The 18,399-nt window shown below is 41.7% G+C and overlaps 1 protein-coding gene across 3 annotated transcripts in view; it reads left to right on the top strand.

Moving 5' to 3' along the window:
• SETBP1 (SET binding protein 1) overlaps nt 1-18,399 on the top strand; it is a 174,370-nt gene that overhangs the window by 110,663 nt on the left and 45,308 nt on the right. For 2 of the 3 annotated variants that reach the window (XM_066602619.1, XM_066602620.1), the window contains one exon: nt 14,068-17,500. In XM_066602619.1, coding sequence (XP_066458716.1) covers nt 14,068-17,500 — 3,433 coding nt within the window. The remainder of the gene's footprint in view (nt 1-14,067; nt 17,501-18,399) is intronic. The other variant, XM_066602621.1, reaches the window with a different exon arrangement.

The raw sequence follows: 18,399 nt of genomic DNA, 5'->3' as shown, positions 1-18,399 counted from the left end.
CATGTTAAGCCGTCTTCAGTTGGCGTTGACCTTTTGCTGCTGAAGAATATGAAGTCTCATTTTGTTGCTATCTGTCTGTTATGGAGTTAATTTGTCAGGGCAGAGCCTTTATAGCCATGGTCCAGTGGGTTGTGTTAATCTGCTGTCCTCTTAGGAATATGTGGCTGGCTTGTGGATGAATCTCATTAAGATATTGTGTATCTTCTGCCTTGGGCCATGGATTATAAAGATCTCTTGAATGTGTAAAGAGAAACTGTGCATGAATACCCAATGAGGACTGACTAGATCTATGAACGAGAATAAAACTACTATAATACTGCCCCGAATGTACAAGAATAAAACTACTAGAATACTGCTGCTATGTACAGTAAAATAATTTAACCCTTGTGTTACCTCCTATGTACAAGAATAGAACTACAAGAATAGAACTATAAATACTGCCCCCTATGTATAAGAATAGAACTACTCTAATACTGCCCCTCTATGTACAAGAATAGAACTACTATAGTACTGCCCCCTATGTACAAGAATATAACTACTATAATACTGCCCCCTATGGTCAAGAATAGAACTACTATAATATTCCCCCCTATGTACAAGAATAGAACTACTAGAATACTGCCCCCTATGTACAAGAATAGAACTACTATAATGCTACCTCCTACGTACAAGACTAGAACTGCTATTATACTGCCTCCTATGTACAAGACTAGTACTACAATAATACTGCCCCCAACATATAAGATGATTGCTGTACTGATGAATTGTAATATAGATGTTATGTAGAGTACCACTGTATTAAAGCGGGTTACACTACATGACTATGGGAGGATATGAGCGTGGCGCTGGCTCCAGATGTCTGCAGAATGAAGTGCAGGAAGCCTTGTGATCCATAATCTGCTTTCTCATCCTATAAACTATATCTATTTTTTATGACTTTCACTTGCGCTGTGGCCATACAACACATCAATATCTCCTGGCCGCTCATTATGTGTTGGACGTTTGTGTATTGCTGTTTTATCGATCCGCGCTGCCGTAATGATGCCAGCAGGCAAGAAAGGCCAAGCTTGCAAGAAAGCCGCTGCTGTTTGTAGAACATTTAGTTTGGAAGTCGCTACGGGTCAAACTTGCCTATAATAACTGTAATTCTCTCATGCACAAATTGGTAGAAAGCGTCTTCTGGGAGACTGGTAGGAAATAAACATTGTGCGGTATAAAAGACTACACGATACAACGGCTCCAGGGTCGAAGTATGGTAATACCCTGCAAAATGTGCACTGTAGGTTACCTCTGTGGGAAGCAACTCAATTATATAACAGATCAAGAGAAAAAAAATTACAATTTACAATTCCTGTAATCCAGCATTTCTGGCGTTCAGCAATGGTCAAATACCGTCCTAGTACAGAGTCGGTGGGAAAATTGCCCAATAAGGGCTACCGGTGTAGGAAAGGTATTGGCCATCCAGATAGGGTGGGGGCAGCAGTCTGAAGGCCAGGAATACAATTCAACTTGTTCCCGGGAGAGCTTCTGTTTCCAAGTACCTCCAACATAGGAAACCTGAAATGAGGTGGTGAGGCCGTGACTATGTGTTGCTGATTTGAATGCTCGAAAGTGGCAAAATGTCTATTGAACAGTCCAAACATTTCTTGGTAGACACGTGGCACCATAAGCAAAGCCCGAGAGGTGTGCATCTGGTGACCACTGGAAGTGAATGTGAGTGGTCTCCTGTTCTTCAGCATATCCAAAAGGATCAGACACCAGATGGATCTCTGCAAGTCAACTATCAGGTATAGCCCAGAGTTTGCAGGACACTAATTGGATATCTGGAATGGTGTCACGAATGTCTCTTCCACATTCTCTCGGTAGTGGTTTCACCTTCACTACACACACTTTTTGTTATGAGGCAAAGCGTACATATTCTCCTATGTATATCCAGACATCATCGCAAAACAAAATCGGCACTGTGTAGCGCAATTATTCCACAACCTCCTTACATGGTAGAACGGCAGTAGAGTCTTACGGCTTCCATCAGCAATTTTTTCCTTTTAGTCGTACTCTGTCTCTGAGAAAACTGGGTGAATGCTAATATGACTAAAATGGCTGCTTACCTGAGGTGGGCGGGTTCTTTATGGTTCAGGCCTTAAAAGAAAAAAAGGCAAACTCCCGAGCTGGAGATATATATCTGGCCATAATTGGCCAAACTTGCCCCTTCTGGACTCTGTCAAACAAGCAATTGCAATGTATTATCTCCACCCAGCTTTTCCCCCCAAAAAGATGTAACTAAATAATGAAACAGAAGGACTTCTATTCTCTAAGAAATGTTGTTTTTGTACTGGGGACTCTTGACCCATATACGCTTCGGATCTCCAGTAAATTGTATTACGTCACTTGAATGTGCAGATGAAAGGAGCATGGTCCTTGTATGGAAAGTTTGAGGTGGTAGACATGGAGCCGTCCACACCCCCCAGCCCCATTGGTTGCTCCAACCGCATTTTTTGGCGTCGAGGTCGTTTTTCTTTGCTGTAACACGGCTACGCTGGTGTGATAAACGAGCAAATTCTTTGTGGGATTAAAGGATTAAGATCTGAAAGGTGATTCAAACTCTTCTCCAAAGTGAAAAACACAGATCAGAAGAGAAATCCTTCATTTCAGTCTTTGCTCAACTTGTTTTCCCCTTTAATTAAAGAAAGTGATTGAGAAATACTCTGGGGGATTAGATGCTCGTTATCATGAGGAGGGGGTATAATATAACGAGTTTGGGCCTTGTAAAATAAGCACTTAAAATGCTTTCCTGTTACCTGCCTCAGCCGAGGATGAGCCTCTCTGTTTTTGGTTGCTTTCCATTCTATGTATTATATACGTATAATAAGTGCCTTTGGGATATTTCAAAGTTTTTGGGTTTTTCTTTGGTTGGGGGGACTTGTGCGAATTTAAGAAGGTGTTCACATTTTTTGAAACTTCACTGAAACTTGCATTTTCGTGATCCGAAATGATATGCACGAACTTCAGTTTTTTTGAGCTAGAACACCAAGTCTCGTGAATGCCATAAATTGATTAAAAGGGCTATCTAGGGAGGAAAAAAATTACCACATTCTTTTCTGGCCCAACTTTGACATCTGGTCACACTTGTATGTAGTTCCGCCTCCACCTCCTCTTAAGTCTTTCCAGGTAGCTGGCTGACTACTCATTTCAATAACTAGGCCCACCCTATTCTCTGTTATGGCTGATGCATAGACAGAAGACAACTCAATAACCTAAGCTGAACAGACAGTCTCTTGTGATGACATCACTGATGGCAAGAGGGGAATCCATACCATGTGACCTAATGCCAGTGCTGCTGGTCGCAGATAGGTATAATCCTTTCAGCTGATCTAATCTCAGTAATTCTATCTCAATATTTGTGAAACTGCAAAATGATGGACTCGCCCATAAGATGTTTATTTCCAAAGTGCTCCGTTCTGCAGACGTTGATTCCTCTGCTCATCTAGTTGTTTACGGCTTGTCGCCAGGGAAACCAATACCTTCTATGGAAAGGAATAGAGCATAGATATACTTGGGGGTCAGGTTAGGAGCTTGTACTCTTGAGATCCCAGCCACCAGATGAAAGAAGGGCACACAAGTGTCGGCCTCCTCTATTTCCTTCCATAGAAGAGGTGGTCCGTTTCCCTGGCAACAAGCAGTAAACAACCAGAAGGTAGAGGAATCAATATCCGTAGAATGGAGCAATTTGAAAATAAACGTCTTATGGGTCAGAGCATCACTTTGAAGTTTCGTACACCTTGAAATGGAATTCCCAAGATAAAAATGTGTCTTCTAAGCTTTCTCTACCTGGATAATGCCTTTAGGGTGTATTCAGACAGGGCGGTTGAGGTGTGATTAAAACACTCGGGAAGCTTCATGAGGTTTTGCCACGATTTGATGTGGTTTTCAATGTGTTTGCCATTTTTACTGCAACAGAATTGAAAACCATGGTGAAACTTGGTAAAACAGTGTTTGGCCTTTCAGGTGCGACTTTGATTCAGTTTAACTGCACCACTACTGCCCCATCTGATTTCATGTCTTGATGATCTGCTCCAGTTTTGAGGTGGGGAACAGATGAGGGATGAGGCTTAAGTCTTTTCGCTTTACTGCAGATGGGGGGAGGCTCCTGCTGCAGCTAGACACTGGACTGTAAGGAGTAAGGTGGGCATGGATGATCTCCTGCGGAGCAGAATCACGCGGAGCAGAATCGTTAAATATTTTTTCTTTGCGATATGAAGTAGAATAGAATAAAAATAAATTTAGGTTAAGGGAGAAATTGATTCAGTATCCTTTTTTACCAGTTTACTATATTTCGTGATCTTTTAAAGTAAATGGGGTTAAACTGCAATAGAACAGATTCATGCAAGTGCTGGTTACTCTTAGGATTACTGCTACCTCTAATGCATCATAAATGAATAGCAAGGGCAGGAAAGTCATAACCAAAATGCTAACAATCAGTCCTGTTGCCCAAAAGTTCAAATAAGCAATGTAACACTCCTAATGGTATACCTCTGTGATGTCCCTTTTAAGGAATGCAGTCCATAAACCAGGTTCGAGCACCCAGAACTTGAACAATATCCTTTGTTTGTAATATTAGTCCTAACTTCTATAACAGGCCGGCTTACTAACAAACTGAGTCCTCCTTCTGGTGTGCACACCTAACATGAAGAGGCTAGCCTCACTTACAGTTGTGTTGAAGTCTTCTCACTGAATCGATCTATTTTGGTCATTTAGTCCCAAGTTCTGTAGTATAGTCTCTGGTGCCAGCGCATCTGCCTTCTGTACTTTTACCTATGGCTTTATACAGTCCAAGCTCACTCTTGATCACTTGTACTTTCTCTGGCCTTCACATATCTCCTGTGCCCAGATCCCCGCGCTCACCCAGACAGTCCAGCAGCAGCCTCTCTTGCCGACTCTGGCACTCTGCAGCACTCATACAGTATTTCTCACCACTGCTCACACATTTGACACTCCACCAAAAGTTTTTTAATACCAAGAGTCTCAGCCTATCAAAAACGGTCCCTGAGAAATGTTCAACTCTATAGCTCTGAAAATTGGCACAATTTCTGGTACTCACTGTATTATGACACAACTTTTGACGTACCTTGTAGCTTACCACCATGTCAACAGTTCAACCCTTCCAGGGTAACCCCCTACAAAAGCAAACTTTTTAAGTTACTTTCTCTTTTTTTGTGTAGTGCATGGAAAGGCTTCAGTGGTCATGATGGCGTTTCGAGTAACAGCAATGACTCACAACAAGCCTTTGTCTCTGAGTGGACATGGCTGCAAGCTACAAGGACCAGTCCAACATCTTACTTGCAGAATAATAATGATTACTCTTTGTCAATCAGTGCACGTTAAAACCTTCCGATCACAGGCTGGATAGTACAAAAAGATAGACACACAGTCTGTGTGCAGAATGCAAAAACAGGCTGACGTTAGGGGGAAAAAATAGCAATGCCTTATAAAGTAACTGGATACTGTGCGTCCTGCTCCGGTCTCCTCTGCTTGGCAGTGTTCTGCATTAATCATTCAGTGTTTAGCTAAGGACATGACTTGCATACAGGCCTTCCCCCTGCTCCTGCACTACAAAGTAGATTACTTTGCTGAAATGAGACAGGGCTATTGATTTACACTTCCCTTATCGACTATTCCCCAGTAGCAATGAAAATAGCTGTGATATCCAAACACAAACACTGGATCCCAGTGAGTTTCCAGGCCCGGCTGAATGATGAGCGCTGCACTAAAGGCCCTGGACGTGGTTCACACTTTAACTATTTGCAGCGCATGCTGGTCTTGCTGTGTAAATTTGCACTTGTTCTACAGTAAATATTGAGCCTTCATATAATATGGCTTTTGATAATTGAAATGTTCAACTGCAACCTTAATATGTGCAAAGACTGCTGTGAATGTGAAAATTGCTGTGGACGTGAAGAATAATGCCCCTTGCTTATGTTTTAAAGGGTTCTCCAGTGAACCTATTGTCAAATGGATTTCAATGATCACTCGATGATTCTTCATGGCCCTTGGTGGCACTGCAGGGTATCTAACGCTTGCCATCTAGTTTTCAGAGTAGAGCGAAGACTCTGCTCACATTGCGCTTAAGGCGTATTGCGGCTATGATCTGGCAAGGAATGCACCAAATGTACACGCCTAACGTGTTACTATATGTTACAGCGACCCTTCAAATTTGAGAAATATTCTGTCCCACAACCATAGGGCGAGTGAGGTTTATTACTTTGAGTTGTTCCTCTCTGCTGTGCCACCAATCCATCGATTCTGGGTCCTGTTTCTGGCTTCTCACAATAAATGACTATCTTTAGTCTTCCTAATACACTGGTGCTGCTAGACTCCTGATGCAGTAATCCTGGTTTTTGATTGGCCAGGGCTGCTTGGGTGATCAGTGCTGACCAACGGTGCAGTGTGCATTAGGTAGTTCAAAAATTTTTGCAGCTTTCTTGGATGGCCCGAAAACTGGGCCTAAGGTCTCATTCAATTCTGATTTTCAATTGTGGAATCTGCGGCGAGCATCTGCCCCTGGATTCCGCAGCAAATACCGCCTATAGCATGCTATGAAAAAGGGATTCTTGATGCACACAAGCGGAAACCAATTGTGGTTTCTGCTTGCAGATGAAGAATCGCAGCATGCTTCATTTTTGCACGGATTTTGCATGGATGACTTTCATTGTAGTCAATGGAAGTCATCCAATTCATGGCCCTTCCGCAATTCGCATTGTGAAAAAGTCGCAGATTCTGCGCCATCACTAGGCGATGATGTGGGAAACGTTGGGGCTCAAAGAAATTAAAATCTGGACTGCACATGTCCAACAGCGAGCCGCGCAGACCATCTGCAGTACAGAGAAGCCAGCTAATGCCAGGTACGTAGGGTCGCTGGTCGTGGTCCGGGCCGGATTCTGCAGTTGGAATCTGGACATACCGTGAGCATGTACTTTAAAACTGGTAGGTTAGAAGGGCAGGAGAAAACTGCACATAAAAGACCCCACTCCTGTATTTTGTCCAGAAACCAGAGGGTTACTTTAAACATATAAACTACCATACTGGGGAAAAAAGTATAATATACAAAATACCTTAAACTGTATGTACTTGGGGAGGGGCACAACAGGTAAGTTCAGCAGGTTGTGCTGTACTACACAATAAAAAAAATGGGATATCGATGTGTATTTGTCAATATCTAAAGAACAAACTTGTGGCATCAGTTAGGTCTGTAGGTTCTATCTAATATATGTGCAGGGAGTACTATGGACCCCTTGTGCACTGCTTCCTGGGAAAAGGTATGCAAATGATTTCTTTAGAAGGAAGGAAACAGTCTCAATGATGCCAAGCTAATTTGCATACTTTTCCCAGGGAGCATTCACTGCCTATTATTGTGGCTATACACATTGGATCTTGATCAGTTGAACCTGCCAGTTTTGGTTGTATCATCAGATTGTCTAATGTATGTGTGGTGGTCTCCCAACTCTCCCTCGATGGCAGTTGCGAGATGACAATTGGCAGTTGGATTTCAACAGCCAACCCTTTGTTCTCAGGAGATAAGCCTGGTAAAGGCTTTCTCCCCTCTCTACAGTCAGAACCCATGTATGTCTCGGTGAGCGTGCTTGTTGGCGAACAAGTGCTTGGCCGACCACTCTCTAAAATATATGGGCAGACTAAGAATTCATATATCAGTCAGATCTCTGCAAGGAGAACCAGTACCGGTAGTTTTGAAGAACTTCCAGTTTGATTTGAATTAATTTGGACTGGCCTGAACTTTTTGCAAAAGGTTACCCGACCAGCTGAACTAATCTTTTCAATAGTTCATGTGACACAAGTAGCCACCGATAGGTAAAGCTACAGTAAAGGTTGTATTACATTAATGAAACGGGAAGCTTTACTTTTTTTTTAATAGTTTGAGCAGAAATGAGGGTAACCTAGTGTGCTGTTGTCTTCCATACATTTTTTTTATGATGTAGGAACAGCCCTCTATCTCAGCAGAACATTGCTCCTTTCTGATACGCTAATCGTCAAAAAAAAAAAAAGCACCTAGGAGGTAGCGGAATCAAATGAAACTTTCTGTGATTGTAATGTTGATATAAGTAAGTGATTACAATATCAGAGGGAAAGGAGAATTTATTGCAAGAAACTGAACCCTTGAAGGGAGGCTCTAGACCCTTTTGAGTCACCTCTAGCTTGGATGCAAGATTTGATAAGGGTGGGCATGGAGCCATACATGTCCTGTATGGTATCCTGTGGCATGTGTGTCCACATTTGCTATAACTAAGAATCTAGATCGTGCAAACTCATAGGCTTTTTTTTAAGTTGGCATTTCAGATGGTCCCATACATGTTCTGGCAACTGGGCAGGCCAAGGAAGTGTGGCAACGTTGTGAAGGCATTCCTGTGACACCCTTGCTGTGCGTGGCCAAGTATTCTCTTGCTAGAAAATGTCACTGTTGTAAATCAATATTTGCAGATGATACAAAATTATACAATTAATACAGCGGAGGACAAGGTACAGCTAAAAAAGGACCTAGATAAGCTGGGGGCTTGGGTAGAAAAAGGGCAAATGAAGTTCAATGTGGATAAATGTCAGGTTATGCATAGAGATGAGCGAGCATACTCGGTAAGGCGATTTACTCGAGACAGAATCACCTTTTTCGAGTAACTGCTGGCTCGTTCGTGAAGATTCAGCGGGCTGCGAGGGTGAGCGGGGGGTTGCGGAGGGGATCGGGAGAGAGCGAGATGACCAGTGGGTTGTTCATCTCAAATATTGATCCAGGGATTACCCTGGCTGTCATTATGTAGTCAGGAAGGAATTTGTCCTCCATTTGAGCAGAATGGCTGCTTGGGGTTTTTTGCCTTCCTCTGGACCAACAAGGGTGAGGATTGAAACAGGCGGAACTAGATGGACATGGTCTTCAGCCTAACATACTATGTTATTATGTTACTTTGAAGCCCTGCCATGACAGGAACACATGTGGCTGGAGGATATCCTGAACAGATCACTAAGCTGTCACTGGCAATCGTATTACTACTAGGGGTGGCCGACTGTTGTACAGGCTGACACTCCCTCCCTCCAGATCTAGACCTTCACACCAGCAGGGGGACAGTGTGCCACTCCACCATAGAGACAGGATTGAAGCTCTCGCCTCTAGGTCTCCAGACACGAACACTGCCATTGTTGATGCCCAAACTAAATCTGGATTTATTGCTGAAGATACCAGTTTCCACTCTGCAGTGGTGTCATGAACGACGAAACTGGACTGCTACAAACAGAAGTGACAGTGAGTGGGTGTTAAAGGCAGTACACATAATGGATGCCGTAAGACCAAATGGCCTTCAGCTGAGCAGCTAGAAATGACTCCAACAGACATGGGGGCCTGTAACAATAGTGCCACCTTTCTCTGGATGGTGAACAACAAAACAATTGGAGCTGCACATTTTTGTCGAACGCTTAGACAATTTTCTCTACTGGTGGTCTGTCGAGGACGTCCTGAGCCCGGTCACCATGTGTGTATGCCCTTGCGCATCCACTGGTCCCAACACCTCTTAACAGTCTGGTCAGTATGGCCCAGGTGGCAAGCAATTTGTCAATACAACCATCCAGCTCCTAGCATTGCAATAATGCAACCCAATCTGTTCAAAATGTCTTCATTTCTGTCATAGAGCCTTGTCTAGTGGTCAACAAGCTCTATACAGGTGGAAAAAAAGATCCACTAGGCACAAAGTAGTCTGTGATGGCCTTTTCACAGGCCAACAGTGGAACCACTTTTAGAGCCTCAGGTGACAAGACTGTTCATCTAATCACACCACAACTCATTTGCACATCTGCCTGAGATGCAACAGCATGCTGAGTTTTGCAGGTGCTTGGTTTGTTTGTTTTTTTTTTGTTTTTTTACACAATACCATAAAAGACAATTTTGATGAAGTGAATCATGTTGTACTACATTTCGGCTTTAAGAAACTTTTTGTGAAATATAGGTGTAGCATGGAGTTCTGAGAAGGTTCTACTTTATTAGACTTTGATATTGTCAAAGCTCGCATAGTCTATAATTGATAGTTTCATTCAGTTGTCAAAACAAAGTCGTAATGTTCTCAAAGGCAGATAAATAGCATAAACATGTTCTGGCAAAGTCGCCCTAACAAAGGTGCATTCAAAGGACTTGTGTAAGAGGGGATTTTCCAAAACCACACTTGTAAAGGGCACATGGGCTAAACATAGCTGAGCACTCGAGTTTATTAGGAAACAATATTCATATTGTGCTCGGTTATCTCTCAGCGAGGTGACTGCTAGAAAACAGGAAATGAGAGCCTTGGATGAACGGGAACTTGTACTGAAATAGAAATGGCAGAAACTCCACAGATTTCAGCTTATTTGGTGGCTCAGGTAGCAGAGTCTTTGAGATGCTTTACAAAGAATTCTTCTGCTATAAACTACAGTATTAAGAAGTTGTCCGACTTAATTTTTTTATATAGTTGTAGGCTCCCTGCCCAAAACTATACTCCCTCCGGTGCCATGGTATCCAACCAATTGGGACAGGAAGAGTTTTGGCTCGTGACGCCTGTGATGAACAGTAGGCTTCTATGAGATGCACTACATCCACCCCTGAGTATGTAATCTTTAAAATGGCCATTCCTAGTCTGGTTATATGGGCCAATCCCATATTGTATGGCATCACATTCTGTTTTTTTTTTTCAATTCCTCCCATAGTCTATCATTACAAGTATCATCTCTTCTAGGTCGTCAGATTTTCTACAGCCGTCTAGTTTTCCTGAGGACTCTTCTGCGTTGGTTCTTTCTCTTTTTTTTTTTTGTTTTTGGTTGCTGAATACTGGATGTTGTCACATTGATTTCACCTTGAAGCCTGTCGTCAGGATGTAGATAAGTGCGACTATAGGCTATATTGCTTTATCTCCTATCGACTGTTAGGAACTGTGAGCTGTGCAGATAATGACCTAATGCTTTGATGTGATATCAACCCTTACAAACTACAAAACAGACATTTCAGCTGTGAATCCGTGCGGCCTTTTAGCCATGTGCTTGGCCAAGATAAAGGTTTACGTAGAGTGAAGGATCCTCCTCACCCCGTGTGATGAAATCCTCATTCACTTGCAGTTATCTCTTTCTTTCCATTCACCCATTTGTTTTTGAGCTTCACTGGTTCCAGAAATGAAATATGGAAATGTTTTGGGGTTTTTTTTTGTTTTTTTCTTTTGAGTATAAAATGTTCCTTGCAAGGTTTCAAAATGGCCGGCACATCTTATAGGTGTTTATTATTATTGTAGTAATTCTATGCACAACTCCATTTACGTTCTTCATTGCAGATTCCAAAATTCCCATCTACTGAGGTGGATCTGCATTTTTGAAAAAACACTTTTTGGCCTCCATTGAATGTTTTTCTTCTTTTATATCTTTTCTTCGTTTTGTATCGGTGTTATTAATTTTTTTTTTTTCTATAGTAAAACAAACTTTGCTGATTGAGTTTCTGCTTGCCTTTTTAAATTATCTCTACTCGAATAGTGCGCTGTAATTAACCCACAGAAGCCATCAATGATGCACCATTTTTCAACTTTTAGGATGATTAGAATATGAAAATGAAGGGCACAATGGTGCAGATGTTTTAAAATCACAGCAGACAGCAATTAGTGACATGAGAGCCAGCTGCTTATCTCTCCAGATAAAGCCTCTTAATAGGGAATTACACTGGCGGAGCCATTAACACAGATGGATCTGCAAATGATTTAAAGAGGGGGTGTCGCAGAATTAGCTTTGATTCGTCAAGAAACACAGGAGATTCTATAAAATGTGTGTGTATATGACATAGTAATGAAATATATTTAGATAAGAAATTTTCTAATGGTGTATAGTGTTGTGTTTTGTTGTTTTTTCTTAGCCGTTTAGTCGTTAACGACCCTCAGTGACCCTAAAGGCTCCCTCCCTCCATGTTTTTCGGTTTTGCACTGCTTCTTTCAGTTGTGTGATATCCATACCAGTATCAGGCATCGTGTCCTTTGGCGGCTGGGTTTTCTTTTGCCACTGATCAGGCCAAGCATTGTAGATTTTTCTAGCGACTGCTCGCATTACATGGCCAAAATACGTGAGCCTGCGTCTGGCCATCTTCCCATCCAATGATATATCGGGTCTTATACGATTCTCTGTTTGTTACTCTTGCCGTCCAGGGCATACGCAGCCACTTTCACCAGCACCACAGCTTAAACACAAAGATCCTCCTTATATCTGCTTTTTTCGCAATCCAGCATTCACATCCATACATGGTTATAGGGAAAACTGTATTTTTTTTTTTTTTTCTTACTCAACACAATTACTGTATTGAAACTGCCCAGGTTTTTCTAAGCTTTTTTTTTTGTTCTTTATAGTGTAACTAAGGGTCCATCTATTGACATTGGCTTGCCCAACGGGTACTTGGGGCAAAGCCATTTGGAAGGTGGAAGGAAAGAACTGCTACTTTAAGTATTTTTTTTTTCATCAAGCTCTAGGCTATGGCTAAATGAAGATATTAATTGTGCAGCTTAGTCTCAGAACCCCCCAAAATTTGTGCAACTTGGCAAATACTAAAAAGCTACAGTTTGGCTGTAGAGAACCAGATGGGTCGCAGGCAAGCCAAACATGACTTGCATTGTGGTCTTTAATTGTAAAGTTGCATGTAATTGGCAACCAAAAATCTGACGGGCTTGGTTTCTTTGAGACTGTTGTGCCACTGGAAATTATTCAGTGCAATGCGGACATTGTGAACTTCATGTTGGTTGACCAAAGTTACTATGTTGCCAAATAGGCAAGGTATAAATTGCAAGTCTTCCACTAGGGTCAGTTTAACACTGTCCATACCGTTTGCATTTTCGCTCAGACTACCACTTGTTAGGAAGTTCTTGAACATGCATGAGTTTTGCTTTTTTTTTTTTCTTTGCCGGAGTGTAAAAATGTGCTTCAAAGTAGTATTTCATCATGGCAATTGTTTTCTATGCATACTTTAGTTTATTGGAAGCTGTTGTCTCTGGGATTCTCAGAATTAAACTCTGGTTTCTGGTTTAACCTTAATTAGGTTCAGTTTTACCATATATGATTAGAGAAGAGCGTTAAAACTTTTACGAGGTCATATAGTTACGGGACGCACTGCACCCAAGTCTGGATTGAGGATGATTTTCTAGCAAGATTATAAATCTGTAGCTGCTTTGCCCTCCCCGGCTCCATAACTTGAGTAAATTAACTTATCTGCCAAATGACTTTTACATTTTATGAGTGCAAAATATAAGAACGTATTAAAATCTGTGTTAGAAGCGTTCTAGAGATTAATTGCTGCAGTATAGAATAGGTTAAATCTGTGTGATTAATACTCCTCTTCCTTAATTAGACAGCAATAATTACTTTTCAACGGTGCCTATAAATCTGTAAGTAGACTTAGAAGCGCAAAGAACTTGGTCGTGTCTCGGGTGGCATGTAATATGAGCAAGCAGCCTGCGACCTTCTGGGATTTTTATCTGTCGTAATCTGTTACCAAGTGCTAAATATGACAGTGTTTCCTCCGGAAAATGGAAGTTGATTCTGAAATTAAAGTCTTAGCCTTAAGAAATCACAGGCTTGGAGGCAAAGCTTCAAGTAGACATCGGAGTCTTTGGAACATCTTTAACTGTTTCTTCTATAATGTTTTCTTCTGTTCATATTTTCTATGAAACCTTCTCTCATATATAGGGGACTTATTTTAAGGTCTTGAAATCTTAGGATTTTCTTGAACATCTGTTTCTGGGAAAGAAGTCTGACATGACAACCAATATGGCCGCCTTTACATCACCTACAAGGTTGTTTCCCAGACCTGAAAGTTGATAACTGTAACGGCAGACATATTAGTTTTCACCCAGTTTTGGCTGAATAGAATCTTTTAATAATTTAAAGTAAGAGGACTGATACTTTTTAGCAAAGGACACCATTCAAATAGTAATCAATAATGTACTACTGTCGCTAATGAATGTAAATGTCAATTTATTTCTGTTGTACAGCATGACTAAAAAGTGTATTTTATTTTTTATTTTTTAGGTGCATGAGAGGTTTCAGAAACATTCGGGCCTTCATTACAACTCCAGCGTTCCTCCAGACATCACCACTAACACCTTAAAACCAAAGCACCAGCAGAAAAGCAACCAGAATCATCTTGACTGGTCACCAAAATCGGACTCTGGCCCTTCAGCACAGAGTGGATTTCTGAATGCAGAAACTAGCAAAAAAGACTCCTCTAATGTCCCCAAGAGTCCAAAACCAGAAATGGGTTCTCCATTTCTCAAATCTCAATCCAAGAAATCCAGCATTGGGAGTGCTTGGAGTCAAAACTCCGCTTCCAAGGAAAGCATTTCTAGCAGTTCAGCTTCATCACCAAACCGTGGTGGCAGCAGCTGCAGCAATGTTCTATCAGCTTCTAACAATAATGAAAGTACTGAACTTTCAAAGTTAGAGGACCAAAAATGTGGCTCATCTGAGCCACCAGAACAACCATTTAGTAATGCAAAAAAGAAATCTGGCAAAAAAGAGTCAAGTCAAACCATGCAGGAGACAGAGCGAGCAAAAAGTAGTCCAAAAGTGATTGAACCCAAAAGTCACGATACTGTAGAAAATAAGAAGGATGAGAATTTGTCAGCTATCCAACAACCACAAGAAATGGCTTCTGAAACCAATACTGAGAGTGATTCGAGCCACATGCGCATGATGCTTCCACTGAAATCTACACCAGTGGATACACCAGTTAATAAACATAAGAAGAAAACCTCTTTGAAACCAGCTGTGGACAAAAAGGCACCTGACTCGGACCAGCCTTCAGGACGGATGTTAGTTAATGAAATCAGCAATCTGAGCACGTCACAAACTCAACCTAATAAAAAGGACAACAAAGTAATCAAGCAAAGTAGAGTTACTGCTCACGAACTGCCATCAAAGTTACTAGAGGCTAATGCAAGTATAGGAAAAACATTTGTAAATAGCTTGACCCGTCTTCAAAAATCTACAACTCCACCTGTATCAAAAGCCATTTCTGATAGCGCTCGATCTAAAGTGTCAGATTTACAACATCCTAAATTTGCAGCCAAGAAACGATGGGCATGTGGTAAACCTAAGGTGAACACTCCTCATGAAAGTTCTGCTTCCCTCTCTGAAAAAATTGTAGTAGATCCTCCTTCTGCTTACCCAATAACCCCCTCGAGCCCTCTTTACACAAATACAGATAGCCTTACAGTGATTACACCGGTGAAGAAGAAAAGGGGTAGACCAAAGAAACAACCGTTGCTTACTGTGGAGACAATCCATGAAGGAACATCGACTAGTCCAGTAAGTCCCATTAACCGAGAATTCCCTGGTATGAAGAAGAGAAAAGGGAGACACAGTCTTGCTGAACTGGTCCAGATGACACCATCTATGGAGAAATCTATTAGTGAATTAGAATTTCACAAAAAAGTTGGAAAGCTTGGAATGTTGGATAAGAAGACAATAAGAACCATCAATAAAATGAAAACCCTAAAAAGAAAGAATATCTTAAACCAAATTTTGTCTTGTTCAAGCAGCATGGCATTGAAGTCTAAATCTCAGCCACAGACAAATGCAATAGCAACTGTAACCACAACTCTTGATGCTAGATTAGGCAAGCAGATTAATGTCAGCAAGAGAGGAACCATTTATATAGGCAAGAAAAGGGGAAGAAAGCCAAGAGCAGAGCAAGTTCCCCAACAAATTGAACGTAGAACAGCCATTAAACAGACCAGGCCTGTTTCTAGCCAGCCCGAAAACCCAGCAGTGCCTTCCAATTTGCAGTCATTTGTGGCATCTTCACCAGCAGCTATACACAGTTTTACAACTCAGCTTATAGGTTCTAATGGAAACCTTAGTCCTGCCAGCACTGATACAATATTTTCAGATCTAAAAACTATGCCAAATCTTCAGCCAATCAGTGCTCTTCCAACAAAAACACTGAAAGGAATACATGGAAGTTCCTGGAAGTTGTCTCCACCAAGATTAATGGCTCACTCGCCTTCCCATCTGTGTGAGATTAGTTCCCTAAAAGAAGTCACACTGTCGCCGGTAAGTGAGTCTCACAGTGAAGAAACCATTCCTAGCGACAGTGGAATTGGTACAGACAACAACAGCACTTCTGACCAAGCTGAGAAGAGCTCAGAGTCTCGTAGAAGGTACTCCTTTGATTTCTGTACTCTGGATAATCCAGAGGTTACTCCATCTGAAACCAGCACAAAGAGCAAGCATGGTCACCGGCAGAAACATCTCATTGTCGATAACTTCCTCACCCATGAAAGTGTTAAAAAGCCAAAGCACAAGAGAAAGAGAAAAGGGTTACCGAACAGGGACAATCTTCAATTTCTTGCAGATCTTGAAGAACTTATAAACAAGTTTCAAGTCTTTAGAATTTCCCACAGAAGTTATACATTTTACCATGAAAACCCTTATCCCAGTATCTTCAGGATTAATTTTGATCACTATTACCCAGTGCCATATATCCAGTATGACCCATTGCTCTACCTTCGCCGGACCTCTGACTTGAAATCAAAGAAAAAGCGTGGTAGACCTGCCAAAACCAATGACACCATGACAAAGGTGCCTTTTTTGCAAGGGTTTGGATACCCTATTCCCAGTGGAAGTTACTATGCACCATATGGAATGCCTTACACATCAATGCCTATGATGAACCTTGGTTATTATGGTCAGTATCCAGCTCCTTTGTATCTGTCGCACACACTTGGAGCAACTTCTCCATTTATGAGGCCCTCTGTTCCACCACCACAGTTTCATACATCCTCTCATATGAAGATGTCTACTGTTGCCAAGCATAAAACAAAACATGGCGTTCACCTGCCAACACCAGTAGGTATGGGCTTGAGTGACATGGCTACTTCCAAAACTGGAGCCGTTGGACTTTCAAACAGCCGACTTCACAAAAGGAAACACAAGCATAAGCACAAGCATAAGGATGATCGTATCCTAGGAGGACACAGTGATTTCAGTGGTCTCTTTTCAGGCAAGTCCACAAGCTTTTCAAGCCATGTGGTAAATGAGAAGCTCAGCTCCTCTAACAAGGACCTTTTCACAGTGAGTGAAAAAAGCAAACATAAAGAGAGGCCGAAGCACCAGCATTGTGAAACTGGACAAAGAGGTCCAAAGAGTTCTTTCGAGGTGGACACACTTTCTTCTTTGTCACTTTCAGATGGTCAGCACTTGACTCAGTCTAAAGACAAAAGTGACTTAACCAATGAGTCTGATAGCTGTTTAAAACGATATTCTGGAAATGACTGCAATGGCAGATCAGACTCTTCGGATCTGTTTGTGGAGATGAGCTCATCCAATGACAAGAGAGATGGGGACTCAAGTGGCAATAAAAGGAGGACATTTGAAGGTTTTGGGTCCTATAGAGAGAAAGACATTCAGTCATTTCGAATGAACAAGAAGGACAGAAGTGCTTTTGATCATTCGGGGTCAGGTAAGAACCTCCCTTTTTACTGCTGTTTTATCAGAATGGTACTCCCTTTAATAGCTTATTCCAATCATCCAATGTTGATATTTTTATCCATAATTAAAGCGGTTTGTCCAGGAAGGCAAAAATCCATACTCAGGCTTGCGATATCAGAACCTCTACGTTAAGCCGGTTCAAACAGGTCGGACACCCTCGTTGTTTCATGCCATTGCAGGGTGCTGTCTTTTCTGTTTCTCCTAATAACTAAGCCAGTCCCCTTCTCTTTGGATTGGCTGTGACAAACAAGGGTGCTGGCTTAGTTATTTAGGTGAGCCAAACAGTCAGCTGCCTGTGATGATGAAATATGCACCAAGAGGGTCAATACAACATGACCCGGTGAAGGAATCTCCACCTTCTAGGCTGATTCCGAGACTGCAGGTCCGGGTAAGGATTTTGTCTCCCTGGGCAACCAGTTTTAAGGAACACTTCAGGTAAAATATATACAATGTGGTGTTTCCAGTGCAAGTGCTAAGGAGGCAGTGCATGACACAGGTATTCAAGTACACCAAAGAGGTTCTCACATTATCATGTGGCGCTACTTCAGTTCTTTAAGGGTTTACACCTAAAAAAATGACGTTAAAGAGTTTTTTTAAATGGGGGGGGGGGGAGACAGCCTTTTTGCTTTCTAGAAATAGTGTCACACTTCTCTGAGATGTTTCTTGTATTGCAGCTCAGCTTCATTAACAGCAATATGGATGAGTTGCAATACCAGATACGGTCCACAAACAAATGTAGTTCAGTTTCTAGAAAAAAAGGGGAAACCCTTTTTTTCTAATCTTGGGCAAACCAATATTAAAGTTTGTTTTTAAATTTCTCCATTTTAAATATTGATAAAAGGGGCTCCGGCAACCAGTGCCTGTGACTTA

This window comes from Eleutherodactylus coqui, chromosome 5, assembly GCF_035609145.1.
Source record: "Eleutherodactylus coqui strain aEleCoq1 chromosome 5, aEleCoq1.hap1, whole genome shotgun sequence".
Classification (NCBI taxonomy): Eukaryota; Metazoa; Chordata; class Amphibia; order Anura; family Eleutherodactylidae; genus Eleutherodactylus; species Eleutherodactylus coqui.
The sequence above is the reverse complement of the archived record's forward strand: the minus strand, read 5'-3'. Positions and strand labels throughout refer to the sequence as shown.